This window comes from Plodia interpunctella, chromosome 24, assembly GCF_027563975.2.
Source record: "Plodia interpunctella isolate USDA-ARS_2022_Savannah chromosome 24, ilPloInte3.2, whole genome shotgun sequence".
NCBI lineage: Eukaryota > Metazoa > Arthropoda > Insecta > Lepidoptera > Pyralidae > Plodia > Plodia interpunctella.
In genome coordinates, this window is record NC_071317.1 from 5,370,529 (window position 1) to 5,386,619 (window position 16,091).

At 35.5% G+C, this 16,091-nt stretch overlaps 1 protein-coding gene across 2 annotated transcripts in view; it reads left to right on the forward strand.

The window, feature by feature from the left end:
• LOC128680660 (probable sodium/potassium/calcium exchanger CG1090) overlaps positions 1 to 12,803 on the forward strand; it is a 31,930-nt gene extending 19,127 nt beyond the window's left edge. For both annotated transcript variants that reach the window (XM_053763957.1, XM_053763958.1), the window contains exons 7-16: positions 1,580 to 1,757; positions 2,539 to 2,691; positions 3,131 to 3,231; positions 3,728 to 3,834; positions 5,679 to 5,822; positions 6,929 to 7,010; positions 7,338 to 7,502; positions 8,496 to 8,598; positions 9,182 to 9,312; positions 10,264 to 12,803. In XM_053763957.1, the coding sequence (XP_053619932.1) occupies positions 1,580 to 1,757; positions 2,539 to 2,691; positions 3,131 to 3,231; positions 3,728 to 3,834; positions 5,679 to 5,822; positions 6,929 to 7,010; positions 7,338 to 7,502; positions 8,496 to 8,598; positions 9,182 to 9,312; positions 10,264 to 10,463 (1,364 nt within the window). In that variant the 3' untranslated portion in view covers positions 10,464 to 12,803. The remainder of the gene's footprint in view (positions 1 to 1,579; positions 1,758 to 2,538; positions 2,692 to 3,130; positions 3,232 to 3,727; positions 3,835 to 5,678; positions 5,823 to 6,928; positions 7,011 to 7,337; positions 7,503 to 8,495; positions 8,599 to 9,181; positions 9,313 to 10,263) is intronic.
• Positions 12,804 to 16,091: the final 3,288 nt, after the last annotated feature.

Sequence of the window (16,091 nt, forward strand, 5' to 3'; positions counted from 1 at the left end):
GAATTCTGTACTAAATCTTTTTATAGCTTGTATTATATGTCCCACTGCTGGGCCTTTGATTTGATTATTAAGTAGTTCGTACAGAGTACGCAAAGGCGTACATTTTCCGTCATACTCTTGACGCAGTTACACTATAATTTAGTAGATCTATATTTGGATGCCTAGTCGGATCATAGATAAACAAACTATAAGGACTGTAATATAAATTAGGTAAGGTATATATCATCGAATGAGGAATTGATTTTTACACTGGCACTATCAAAATTAGAAGTTCAGTTACTTACATTAAATTAGAATTTCAATTGAAAGGATCATACTTTGATGGTATAATGCTACCAGTATTGGTAGAAAGTTATATATTTCAAACTGGTTCAAAAAATTCAAAGAGGTGACTTCCTAGAAATTGCATTTAAATTGCAAAGAAGTTGAAACCAATGGCATTTTCTACGGGGCCCTGAGAATAGAATATCCTAAGGGCCCCGTCACTGTTAGTCCGGCCCTGTGCGAGACGGCGCCATTATTAATTGATTGAAATTGTCGCCGTCAAGTTGTGATGTGACGAAATAAATCGCAAATTGTAACTAGTTTGCAACAGTTTTACGAGTTCGTCCAAGATTTTACATTGTGACTGCGGCGACATAACCTAGTCAACTATTTAGTTAGGTGGTAATTTTCCTACAGTCTGTAGGAAAGTTTAGTCAATAACCGCATATTACGGTAAATTTTAATCAAAATTGTTGTTGCCAATATAAACGTTTTATCCCTTAATGAACTCGTATGATATCCACGGGTGGGAATGATATGATATGCTAGGGCGGGATCGACTCACCAGAAAAAGTCAGATACGCACCTTTTTTCTTAGTTGTCAAGTGTCGGAATTCAGGGTCAGCTGAGGTTACTTGACTAGGTATAAAATAAAAAGCATTAGGTATTTAAATAACCAAATACAATAATTAAATGTCATTTAAATATATAGATTAGATAGATAGATAAATAGAGGTTTTATTAAGAACGAGATTTACTATTTACGGTCTCATTAAAGTATAATACCTTTTGACTCCAAAATCCGTGACGTAATATCACATCACTGTCATACAAGCTCCATATATTTTTTTTTTAGTTGGAAAGTAGCCAATTTTATATTTTCACTTTTGAACAATACTTTATATGATTTGTATTTATTATTATTGGTTATTTGTTTATAAAAAGGATTGAAACTCGTGAAATAAAATTGATCATTAATCTGTTGTGTATCTGTGAATCGATTGAAGTTATGATGGAACTGGCCATTTACAAAAAAATAAATTCTTAAATGGAACGTTCGTAAAAATCTTAAAAATCCAGAAAACTGCGTACGTACCTATAGATTTTCCGTCGCATAGCGTAGCACTATTTATTGGAGAAATAATAGCTTTTATGTCAGTTTCGTTAGTTATAATTTCAGATAATTTAAACTTAAATTTAAACGCTCTTAGATTTTGAAATTATGAATGATATCATTCATAACTTCAAAATCTAAGAGCTTTTCACATATCTAGTACTTATCCATACATTTTGTTATATGTAATTTTCTTTCTAGGTGTATCTGGTGTGATCGGGTCGGCAGTATTTAACATAATGTTCGTGATATCGGTATGCGCGCTCTGTGCCGGCACCGTCTCCCATCTCAACTGGTGGCCACTCTGCCGCGACTGCTTTTTCTATGCTCTCTCTATCCTCGTCATGCTGTGTACCATATGCAACGGCTATGTGTCTTGGTGAGTCATCTAAACTAATCTCAACTGGTGGCCGCTCTGACACGACTGCTTCTTGTATGCTCTCTCTATCCTCGTCATGCTGTGTACCATCTGCAACGGCTATGTGTCTTGGTGAGTCATCTAAACTAATCTCAACTGGTGGCCGCTCTGACACGACTGCTTCTTGTATGCTCTCTCTATCCTCGTCTTGCTTTGTACCTTCTATATACAACACTATTTGTCTTATCTCATTTTACATTAACATGAATATTGAATCAAGTTTTTCTATATGTATTTGAAGGAAATGTGACATCCTTATTATCTTGGGAATCGACTCGACTCTCAGCTTTTTTGCATCAAAAACGCCTACAGCCTAACTATTATAAATGCAAAAGTATGTTTGTTACCTCTTCGAGCTTTATCTACTCTACCTATCTATCTCTAAAGGTATCCTATGTCAAGTTCAAGAAAATCTTGAAATTTACATTCACGTAGTTTGAAGTACGGAGACGGACATAGAAAAGTAACTGATCGAGCGGAGCATAGAAGACCTACATTTGTTAATTGACGTCCTTGGAGAAAAGGCTGCGGTGAAGTTTGTTGAGCCGCTTCTTCTTCACCTGCGCTTTGGAAGTCGGCAGTAGACTTACTATAAATAATTTTTTGACGTCAATAAGTGATGATGAATTTGAATTTGGAGCCGCGGGCAGAACCTAATTAATTATAAATATGTCATAACGGATTCTCTGAATTCATGCGAGGTTTTATTGTAGGATCTATATATTTAAGGTTATATTTTCAGGCCTGAAGCCCTCTTCATGCTGATCATGTACGGTGTGTACTGCATCGCGTTGCGATTCAACACGACTTTAGAAATATGGGCGATCTCAGTCATACAAAAGCTGCCGTTCAAGCTACCCACGAGGGAGGAGCAAGCTGCTCTGGTCACTTACAAGTAAGACACAAGTTTTGAACTCCCCATGTTAAAAGACAGTACACATTTACTTGTGTCAGTTCAATTTTTTCATATTATATATAAACTAGCTTTTGCCCACAACTTCGTATGTGAGTAAAAATCCGTTTCCCGTGGGAATTTCAGGAAATCCCTTCTTAGTGCTCCTCTACACTGTCCTAGGTACCTACACACACACCAAATTCCAGCTTTCTACGCCCAGTAGTTTCGGCTGTGCGTTGTTCGTCAGTCAGTCACTCAGTAACGCAAGAGTTTTATATATGTAGATGATGGTTTAACTATCTAATACCTAAGTCTAACCTGTAACAGGATCAAGTCCAGTTCGTATTTGTTGATGAACAAGATAAATTTAGTATAAATGCAGAAGGCACGGTGCTTCTGTTTGATAAACTTTAGAATATAACGTGAGTCCTCATTGCAGGAGCACCGGTGGACAGGCTCCGGCGTCCGCCGCCGCAGCCGAGGGACAGTACACACAGGTGGAGGGACAGACCAAGGAAACACCATTGGGCGGGAACACAGGTACTTACTTACACTTATGGTTGACTAGATGTTGCCCGGGGCTTCGCTCCCGTGGGAGTTTTGAAATAAATTATAGCCTATAGCAATCTTGGATAATGTAACATTCTAACGGTGAAATAATTTTCAACATACAAACTCATAAACGCTTACTTCTTTATAATAATACATATAAAATAATATAGATGTAATCTGTGTCTACTACAGCTTTTCCCGTACTATGAGTAAGTTTACTATTTGATTTTACCGAAAAATAATGGGTTCAGGCTTCAGACCACAGATAGATTATCGTGTTTCATTATTTAAATACTTTACCTACCTATATATGAATTAGATGTGGCCTCTGGCATATCCAGTTACCGGGCATAGATCTTTATGCCGCGGTAACAGAGCCAAATTCGCAATGAATTTGGATAAGTTGATGTGCTGTTAACTACGACCTGAGATCGATAGGATATATCGATACCAAATAAGTTACGTCGTTATATTTTCTGCCCAGCCGCTTACAATCCGGACGGCGCCTACGACAACGTGGCTTACAATGCGGAGCCGGCGCCATCTTGGGACCCCAACACAACCTGGGACCCTAACACGGCGTGGAGCGATGTATGTGACAGATTAAGCTTTGATACATGTTGCTAAGTTGCTATTAAGTGCCCATGAAGCTGTAGTTAATACTGGAGGCCACATTGCTGATTGAACTTTTTGATGCAAATTTATAATGCTATCTCTTTCAATACGTGGCCCAACATCTGTTATGTATTGAGAATTATATGAAACTAGCTTTTGCCCGCGGCTTCACCCGCGTTGTTGCACCCCCCGTAAAAGTTATTAAGATGTTGATTTTTGAAAATAACTTACGTTTGATCAGGTGTCTTTCGGTCGAACGCTTTAGCCATGAAATCGGAACAGACAGGCTTTCGCACAGCTGTAATATTGGTAGGATACAGCTTTAACTTTCAACGCGCAAGAAGGTAGGGCATCAAATGAAAGAGCTAACAATAGCATCGAAAAGTTGTTAGCAATGCAGGCTCCAGGTTAATCTGTAGAATCATGGTCGTACCCGATAACGATACCGCTCCCACCTAGAAAAATTATGTTCATTAAAATTTTTAATGAATATATTTTACGGATGCTTAGAGCTCACATTTTTATTATTTCAATAGCGTCCGCTAAAAACATAATTGCTTGCAATGACCGTATATTTTGTCGGTGGGAGTGGGGTATGTATTGTGTATAGTCTAGGGCGATAGTCTGAGTTCGTTGTTGTTTTTCAACATGGAATGTTCTTTTTTTTTTAATATTTTTTATTTTTTTATAATAATTATAATTTTAAAGTTATTTTCGATTACATTACTATCCAGCTAGGGAATGCAACCAGTGTGCTTGGTACATAAACTCGGAGAATTTTTTCTTTTTAAATTTTACTTCATATATTTTCATTTTATTCTTTACACATTTTAATAAAAATATTATCGAGCGGAGAATTTTTTGATACAATGTATATATAATATTTATGTTTCAAGTTTTAGTTTAGTTTTAATTTAATTTTACACGTCGGTAATGTTGATTATTTTTTTCTTTCTTCCATTCTGTTTTTATGCTGGTAAATTGTATACTTACTTAAAGAAAAACCTAGATTTATTTATGTATCGAAGAGAAGATGTTTTTATTGTTAAATTTCCAAGAAATATACTTATTTGTCTCAACTAAAATGTCCGCTCTTATTGTCTTAATTAATGTTCTTGGGACCTATAACAGGAGGATTTTCTGTTTATTTTTGTTTTTTAGTGTTTAATATATGTCTTTAATAAGTCTTTTTCGTTTGTTTTAATGAGATTAAATTTTATTACATACTGCAATGATTTTCTTTGAGTTAATCTGTTCCAAAGATTATAGTCTCACGCTGCCAGCTTTGAAACTACGTCCATGCGAACATCGCCTTATGTAAGGTTATTGTGTGTGAATCACACAATAACCTTACATAAGGCGACTATTCATATTGACATACGTTATCAACCGAATGACATAGGCAACCGATCAAATTTTAGATTTGATGCATCTTTGAGGAATCTCACATTAATAGATTCTAAAAATGTCTTCGAACGTAATTTCTTAAGACTTCCTAAAAAGTGTATATATTTTATTTTAAATTGGTCTGGTATCATAAAACGCCATGGTAAGATTGTTTATATTATAAGGGCATGTTTACGTTTTCTGATAAAATATTATGTAATCTGACAGATAAAAGATAAATCAACCTATATTGGCCACTTGTGAAACACAAAGCTATATATTCGATATGTTCTTTATATAGACTATCAGATACTTTATCAGCACAATGTAATACAAGTTGCAACTTTAAAAAAACGAACTTTACGAAATTAGTCGCCTAAACACGTTACATATTAAAATATTCTTCGTAAAATTAATGTTGCCATATCTTGCAGCAATCACAGCCACAACAGGCGCCTCCGTCTTCAGGTTGGGGAGACTCGCACAACCGACACTCGCAACAACCCGAACAGGTCCAATCGCCTCAACAACAGCCACATCAACAGCCACAACAACAGCAACAGCAGTCAGCCACACAGGTACGATTTGTATATATTGTAACGTCAATCAACATTTTATCCTTGTCCTAGGTATTTCATTAGGTTGCCGGCTCCACACTGTCGTCGAACAGTTTGCCAAATTTTGCCGGATTCGCTCATATAAGCAATATTCATAAATTCGCGTCGGCATGTGTCTGAGTTCGGCGACAGTGTGGAGCTGGCAATAGGTACTGGAAGTATGTATTATACACAGGTATTATATAATCTGTGGTTTCGGTAAGTAAATTGGCTATTTGCATTGATAAAAAAAATGTAAGGTATGTTTTTTTTATTATAATGGAATGCGAAATCTTAGCTCTAACGTAGATATGGTTAAGTTTGTGCCAAATTTGTAGATGCTCAAAAATGTTTACTTCCATTTTGCTTTCATTAGTGGGAACCTATATTGGCTTTCAGATTGTTATTTTAAGCGACTATTCTGTATATGTATGTATATAACTGTTGGTTCTTCTAAGAATAAATAAATAAATGCTTTTTGACTTCAAAATTGTGACGTCACAGGATATCACTGTCATACAAGCTCCGTGTGAATTTTTGTTTTCGACTTAGAAAAATGTTAAATTTCACTACCTATAGTTAGAAATAAGCCAATATGGTAGTTGCCATCAAGACCAACCAGACATTTTTTCCAGTGTGTATGACAGTGGAAACAAGTGGCGTTACAAATCTTATATCTTAGTCAACAAGTTTCTTTGTTAGACAAATAAAAAAAAACCCCGACTTTCAAAATTCATTTCGCTACAACTTTTGAACGGCCGAACTGATGATTTTGATCAAACATATCTAAGAACCACCGCATAAAAATTAGCTATCACATAAAAAATCGTATTAACATCAGTTCACCCGTTGATGAGCTACGGCGCTACGTACACAGACAGACAGACATACTCAGCGGTCAAACTTCTAACACCTCTCTTTTTGCGTCGGGAGTTAAAAAACGTTTCAATTGTACTTGAATGAGAACCAAAAATACTTAATCTCATCGTGTGGTATTCTGTGTAATTGTGTTTGTTTGCAATACATATAATATATATTTTATTTTTGTTCATTTATCAAAGTTATTAAGTAATATATTTTCTATATAGCCAGCAGCACCCGCGTACTATAAAGCTAAGGAATACAATCCTGAGACTGCAGTCGATCCGCTGGTGAAACCCGTTGGTGCCAGTAAGTGCTTACTTTTTAACTAAAGAAAGAAAGAAAATCTTTTATTTGCTCATATACATGATAATAAATACAGCACAGTACAAATAAAAACAAATGTAAAGCTTGAAACAAAATGGTGCGCGCAGCATTTACTGTTGTGTGAGCCACAGCGCTGGTCTTCCGCGGATGCCATGAATAAAACAAACAAAAAAAAATTACTATTTGTTTTTCTTTATTGAGTGAATAAATTATAAAATGAATTTACATTTATCTTTGGATTTACCGAAAAGTAAAAAAAAAGCAATCTTGTGTGATTTTCTGGTCGATAAATGATGTTTTTTCGACTAGATCCCGTGCAACTCGGCTGTTGGTATGTGGCGTTCCCGATCCACTGGGCGTGTCGCCACACCATGCCTGACTGCCGTGGGCGCTGGTACCCCGTCACCTTCATCGTTTCCATGCTGTGGATCTCCTTCTACTCTTACTTCATGGTCTGGATGATCACCATCATTGGTAGGATTCATTTTGACGACGATTTTGATTCGGTGGCGCAGTGGTAAAGTGCTTGCCCCTGAACCGAGAGGTCCCGGGTTCAATACCCGGTCTGGTCAATGAAAAATGATGGAAAATGATCTTTTTCTTTTCTTTTACATATATGGATAAATATCCAATAAAAAGATTTGTTATAAAATATGGTATCGTTGAGTTAGTATCCCATAACAAAAGTGTCGAACTTACTTTGGGACTAGCTTAAAAAAAATCATAAAGAACAAAATTTTGATTTCATGCCTCTTCGATCTTATAACTATGCATTAATCAGTGAAAGAATCACATCCAACCAAAGTATATTTCTCAAAATATAACAGCGCATTTTTTAAGACGCCCGCCTGTGGATCGAAAGGTCCCAGGTTCGAATCCTACTCGTGCCACATGAGTTTGTATACAAATCTGACTCATATATAGTAGTTTTTATCGTCCACCACTTGCTTCCGGTGAAGGAAAACATCGTGAGGAAACCTGCACACTTTTGATTGATGATTCTTATTAACTTGTGTGAAATGGAGAAGGCAATGGCAAACCACTCCTTAATAATGCCAAGAAAGTTGTTGTGTGTGCTTCATTCCACGTAACAACCACGACCCTCAGCCATGAGGAATACGACTATGAAGAAGAATCTTATGACGTCATCAGCAGAAAATTAACTTTTCCTTAAAGTTTAATCTCCCTGGGTCCACCCAGGAACATAAATTCGGGCTGAAAAGTCGCAAGAAGGTTTATTTATAATGTATAAGCGACTCAGCCCGGTTTATACGCTCTAATATAAAATCACTGTGTTACCTACATTTGCAATAAATAATTTGATTTGATTTGTATTCTATGTGATGTGATTCAATGGTAATATTGCAATTACATGTTTTTAACAATTGTCATAGCTTGTCCGCTCGTTTTATGTTAATGTCCGTGTTTAGATTTAATTTCTCAACATCAATTTACATGTACCTCCAGGTTACACTCTGGGTATCCCGGACACAGTAATGGGTCTCACGTTCGTGGCTGCGGGGGTGTCAGTGCCTGATGCTCTGTCTTCGCTCGCCGTCATCAAGGAAGGGTGAGATATTAGACTAGCACACCAACTCTCATACAATTAACAAACCCAATAACAGTGATAGCTTAAATTCATTACAAAATTGTGGCACGAAATTAGTTTCGTGAATTCAATATAAAATTTTATTAAAGCCATTCTGAAAGGGGTGAGAGCGTACAGCAAATATTTATGGATAAGAATATGACTTGAAAAGTGACTATGTCTTTATTTCTGAATAAATTCGATTTATATTTTACACCAAAATCTTTTGACCATGTACTTTATTGTGTACTGACAATGTTATATTACTGATTAAAAATGGTACATAAATTTATATTAAAAAAATGGTAAGCCTTCTGATGATAATCCGACACTTTTTAAGACTTGAATAAGAGTTTCTTTCGGCATTTCTTCTCAGCAGTAGTCGTTTCGAAATGCTAGTAGTTTATATAGCTTTGGCAAATATCATTTAATTTAGAATATATAGTGAAAAAGTGCCCGTGAAAGATTAATTTCTGAATAAATGATATAAAAAATCAAAATAAATTAAATTTGATTTAGATTTTTGACACAGTATATGATAGTAAATGAAAGTCCGACAATTCAGGTACGGAGACATGGCTGTGTCAAATGCAGTGGGATCCAACGTGTTCGATATCCTGGTCTGCCTCGGCCTGCCCTGGTTCATACAGACCGCCATCATCCACCCGGGCAGCCACGTCAACGTCATCAGCAAGGGTAAGCACTCACCTCTCACTAAAAGACGTCAGCAAGGAAATCAGTATGAAGTTGATACCGATTTTGGTGATGGTAGGGTTTTTAAACTATATTTTCGACGACCTCTGTGGCCTAACGGTCATTACGCCAGACGGCTACACTGGAGGTCCCGGGTTCGAACCCCGGTTAGGTCAAGATGGAAAATGATCTTTTTCAGATTGACCTGGGTCTTGGATTTTTATCTACATATTATAGAATATAGTTATTAGTTATATATAATTAGTTATAGTATATTTGAGTTAGTATCCCATAACACAAGTTTCGAACTTACTTTGGGGTTAACTTAATCTATGTGATTTGTCCCGTTACATTCGGAACTGTGACGCCCCGAAGCCCAGGATTCGCGTAAAAAAATCAACCATAAAATTTTGAAGATTTAGCCATGCTTTCACAACCGGCTGCCTGCAATAGTGTCCCTTAGTCACCTTGTACCGGGAGCATTTTGGAGTGATCCTATTCTAGGGCGGGACCACAAGCCACAAGGATAAGCGCTTACCGACCGTCCAATAAGACTAAAGATTTTATAGTTTACTATCTTCAAAAGCTTGATAGATAGATTTGATAGCATAATCGTGTAATCTACCGCAATTAACAAGTTTATTTGTTCGACAAATAAAAAAAAACCAGACTTTCAATATTCATTTGATTGATCAAACATATCTAAGGACCACCATATAAAAATTTGCTATCAAACAAACAAAACCGCATCCTAATCGGTTTACCCGTTGATGAGCTACGGTGCCACGTACACAGGCAGACACACTCAGCGGTCAAACTTATAACATCCCTCTTTTTGCGTCGGGGGTTAAAAAAGCCAGCAAAACGTATACCGAATCCGCCAAAATATTGGCGTAATTAATTATTTCTTTTATTCGATATATTCACTAACTAATTTGATCCTTCTCTAAACAGGTCTCGTCTACTCGACTCTGTCGCTCTTCTCCACCGTCATATTCCTCGTGGTGGCCACACACGCCAACGGGTGGAAGCTCGACCGGAAATACGGCGCTGTGCTGATGGTATGGTACATCTTGTTCATCACCTTCGCCAGCCTTTACGAACTCAACGTCTTCGGATACTTCAACAAGCCAGACTGCATCTCAGCCTATTAAGTATAAGGCTCAAATTATCGCTCGTTGCCGCTTACGTGTAACGTAATGGTAACAGTTGGCTATCTCAATTTTCTTTTTGTATTCTGATGAAAGGCACTGTTTTTTGTTTACAATCTAGCCGTATTTTTCAGTGGATTATGAAGATTTTCATTCGTAAAATTAAATATGAAATACTATCGTGACGTCAATTTCGTTCGTTTGTTTACAGTTTATATAATATTTGCAATTTTTTTCCAGCAGTGTGCGTAATGCTACTTTGCTATTTACATCTCACCGTCGAGTCGACTCGCAGTGAGACGCAGCTAACCAATCACAGTGCGCCATTGTGACGCGACGACAACCACACCGCAATGTGATTGGTTCGCTGCATGTCACTTCGAATCGATTCGATAGTGAGAAGTGAAATACAAACCCGCACTTCGCCCTCGGTTACAATAACGGCGTTAATGCGACATTCTCGCAAATTTCTATGGGATCGAAACAACCGCCGTCTTGCAAAAAGGTGTATTACAGTTAACTCACAATGACTTGTCATAGAGTGCATAATAAATGAGGGCGCTTTGTTCTTTTGGCTGGCAACACCTGATAATTTATCAACCAATCGTGACTATTCGATTATATTTGGTATTGCAATGTCACAAAAATGTAGTTCGTTAAAAATTCCTTTTTCTATAGACAGACTACATAAAAGTTCACACTAGTTATATGTTGGTTATTGATTGTTTCATTTTCACGTGCTTTACAAACAAGTTTTAGGGCGTTTGTCCACCGCCGCCGTCACAGGACCGTCACCGAGAACGAGATTATTTCTGGCCGAGTTTAATATGACGTAACGGCGATCGTTTGTCCACCACGACCGATTTCGCTGGTATAATTTGTTCCAGCTGTTGTGTACGGTGCGACGGCGACGGCGAGTGTGTGAACAAGTTCATACGTGTTTTGTATTGCCGGCACAACGGCCCGTCAAATCGCAGGCCACGTTCTAGCGGTCACGCCGATCTACTCTCAATTTCGACGGCCGGGATGACGGCGCTCGGGTTACGGATGTGCGGTGGACACGCGGCTAAGGAAATGTATGTACAGCTACTTCGGCGTCGTCATCTCGTTTTCGGTGACCTGACGGTGACGGCGGTGGTGGACAAACAGCCTTACTGATAAAAATGAAGATTTTCTTGTTGCACTTTTTTATACCTAACAACGAAAGTAAATGCGCGACGCGACGTGTCGCACACCAACGACAAATATGTATTTTATTAATGGCATCCTCTTAATTCACTGAAAAATGTAGTTCCTTTTTATATTTAAAGAGCCGTAATTTATAAAAATGATTACCTAATTAGCCAATCACAACGCTATCTAGTAAAGAAATCGATTTTATATTTTTTAGCTCTCTAGATAAAGTTAGTTAATGTTTGTTACAAATAGGTCTAGTTATTTTGATATTTGTTTGTAATAATTTGAAGCTTTAATTAAACTATTTATTAAAAATATTTAAGGTTTTATTTTTGTATTTATGCAATCATTCTGATTGATGTTTATCTATACGGTGTTATAGGAATAGCAGTATATTTTCATTCCTACTTAAACTTTGTGTCCTTAAACATTATTTATATTCACTTGTATAGTACTGGACTTGTATCAGAGTTCTCTATGCCATCGTCTTATGATTACTAAAAGCATCGATGTTAGTATTAATTAGACTGTAATAAAGATTATTTACTATTTTATCTGCTTTACGTGTGAATTGTGTTTTAGGCAAAGATGTGAATTTATCACGAAAATGTTTAAAAAATATACTCTCTTCGGTGTAGTTCCTACTAATGACTGCCGAGTTCATTGGCTGCTTGATCTTTAGACCACTTTGTGTCGCAGCTAGCCGTGTGTGTGCCGTTCTCGAAATTTTCGAGAATGTTTTCGAAATTAGAAATTCGCGAGAACGATCCCGAAATAATATCGGAATTTACCGAGAATTTTCTTCAGATGGTTCCCATAAAATTGCCGATGAGAATTTCTCTTGGAAATTTTCGGAAATTCTCAAGGGTCTGGAAACAGACAAGACTACATATAGTACACTACTGGAAAACATAAACACTGGTCGCGGTACAGTCAGCTCATTTCTTTGTAAATTCATCACTAATACCACCGCATAAGATCCATGAAAAGTAAGTAGAGTATTCGAATCATGATTTAAATACTACAGACAATATTACATTTTTCTATAACTTTGTGGTTGCAGACTATACTGGCAAGTATGTAAATTGAATGAAACAAAATGGTTTATTGATCAAAATACAGTTGGTAGTTAGGTATGATTTTCTTCGAATGAGTGAATAAGATTGACTACATTAGATTTTGTAGAACAGGAAGGAGTAGGAAAACCCTACTCCTGTGCTATAGCTTCGTCGTTCAATTAACAAAAAAGTTAGGTGTCACGGCTTGCTTAAATATGAATTTTAAATGTCACGTAAGTTCTATAAACTCCAAATTAAAATTACCTATACAAGAGGGTAGATATAAAAAAGATCCTCGAAGTCGGTTAAAATGAAAAGACTTTTATTGGAAGTAATTTTTTGAAAGTCCATGACGAGTACAGACAGATTAGTCCAGCTCAGGAAATTTTTCCGAATTTCACCGGTACGCTTGTGTGTTTCAAATTTCTTATGAATTTAGGTAGATTTAGTAAACACATCTTTGAATATACTAGCATGATTTATTACAAAAAGTATTTCACAAATAATTAAAATTATATTGTTTAAATAATTACTACTAAGTATTTACAGATAATATATTTAGTTGTTCAAAAATTATTCAGAAAATAGTACATCGATAAAAATACGAATTATCAAATAGATTAGATGGTACAGTTTTTATGTGTTTACACATTTTTTCTACTGAACTAAAAGAATCGCAATCACTTTTTAGATTCAATATGAATAGGTATCAATAGTTAGATGTGACCATATTTGATAACTGTTAAGCTAATGATTTTTTAATCCCCAAACTTCCATTATTCGAATAGATGATTAAATACCATAAAATTATTTTGAACTGATTTTAATATTCAAATAGTACCTTTAAACCCATTCCTACTCTGTGATCTGTTTATCTAGCTTAATATATTGAATTAATGTTGCGTACGTATATACCTAAATGTACTTAATATGTAATTATCTACCTTAATTAAACAAAGTTTAATGATAAATATGTACTTTTAGAATTCTCAGTGTGAGATATTCGGTTAAATAGTGCAGTCAAATATTTTGCCCTAGTAAGGTAAGTAGTATACATAAAAATAATACTAATTTTCCCTTTTCAATAATGACAATACTGATAAATGCCATCTTGTAATCTATGCTTGTATTATTGTTTTGAATGTTAATATTATGTGTATTATTTTTTTATTATTATTATCTTTAGCGTTTTATTTTTAAACGTTTGTTTTATAAAATCAATAAAGATATTGGCGTAGGTATTCCCGTTGCTTATGCCAATTTAACTGGAAAATATGGGTCGAAGTAATTTTGAAATTTGTTGTTATTTTACCTATTTGTTGAACTTGTTTTTACAACATTATTGTAAATGGTCCGCTTTTATATGAAATATATTAATGAAAACAAAAAATATAAACTTAGTCAATTATAAAACTACTTATAAGGTTATTAGATTTATTATTTGGGCCTGTGACAATAATAATTTTGTGTCGTACTTATATTCGACAACTTTGTCAAATCCTAGTTTGCATCCTACATTGTTTTAACTTACAATCTAGTACAGTATGGTCAAAAACAATAGGTAGGTACCTACTCCAATGTAACTAAATGTTATATAGACTCCAATCTCCCCAATTATTTTTTTTTTGACCAAAAAATCTTTTTGGTTAAAAAATCTGTTAAAACTTAAAAAGTATTAAAAAAACAAGCAGACGGCGACGCCTGCAATAAAAAAAATCAGCTACTAGGTATGTAGCTATGGCTATCCGTACCTATTTATTGCTATTTATGATTACATCGGTCATATCAGTTGCTATGTAGCATTTCGTGAGTTACCTAAGTGAAGCATCAGATACGTTATTCGTGTCCTTTTCATCTACTTTTATGTCGAATGTGAAAAATCTGAGTACATTTTGCATTTCACATCGTTCGAAGGCGTTCGACCACTATCAGAGGGCGGAGTGCGGGTTTGCATTTAACTTCTCACCTCTCTCGATTCGAAGTGAGACGCAATGAACCAATCACATTGCCATTGTGACGCAACGACAACCACACTGCAATGTGATTGGTTCGCTGTGAGGAGTGAAATCCAAACCCGCACTAACCGCTTGCTCTGGCGCAATGTACCTACACGTAATGCACCATTGCGAGCTATTGCTTCTTCTATGATAATCTAATTTTTAATAGATTTTTGCAAAGTAGTTAATTTGTAAATATATTTGACTGTAAATAATGCAATTAGTTACTATGTAATGCTATGCTAACATTGTTTTATTTCGTACATTAATAAAATAGCTATTAGATCGAAGTTTCAACGTTCAGCTAGTTTCATTTCTGACACTTTTATAAATTAATGTAAAATGTTATGCCTGATTGGTTACCCAACAATTAAAGAGGTCAATTTGACGTTAAAGATAAAAATTACTTATTATAATTACCTATTATATTATAAAATGTAATATTAATGTAGTATATATAAATTACATTTCAAATTCTATCCAATCACGACCATGTGATTAATATTGCCTAATTCTTAATATTATTTTAATTTGATGTCTTGTATGAAAAAAGGACCATGTAATATTTTTATTATTAGAGTAAAGTTGCTGTTATTTTTAGAAAAAAAAAATATTTCACCGATTTCGTAGCCTGTCACGATTCAAATCGATCTTTTAAAATTACATATGTTGTATGATTAGATAGAGCTATTTAGCGGTAATAAAGTTTATTAGTAGTGAGCCATAGGGATTCCTTAGTTCTAGCTCCAAAAGCCTAATATTACAAGCTTTTTCACGCATACAGTCAAAAAAATATACATCATGATATTGAAGAGAGACTGGGCCACGAATAAGTCCCACTGAAAAATATATGAAACTATAATAACTCGGCCACATTGTTGTTGTCAATGACTGCAGCGCCACCTTTGTAGAACTTTTTCATAGAGCAAACCCGAAACAGGTGAGGTATTTAGTATCTCTCTCTGTCTGAGGCCTCGATTATCGCAAAAAATAATAACATTTCCGAGAGTATTATGTGTACACACATATGTGTTCATTTATTTCGAATATATCCATAATTGGTAATAAACTTTAATATTTAACTTTTACCTTATTATTGACAAAATAGCATACAGACATACACACGATGTACTCTTTAGGCTCACATGATTACTTTGCATGCAACAGCTGGTCTATGTAGTGGTAACATTTATCTTACTGTAGTTTTAAACTCACCTGTTGTCTCTTCATAAATTCGTGCAAGTGTGATATCTGATTTCCCTAACCATGAAATTACGTATTTGTTAAATTTTATACTCGTTCGTTCAATGTTACCTATACTATAGTATACATACAGTATTAACTATGTATCCAATTTGTTGAGATCGGTGTTTTTCGTATGTAAGTAGTGTAGGTGTTCA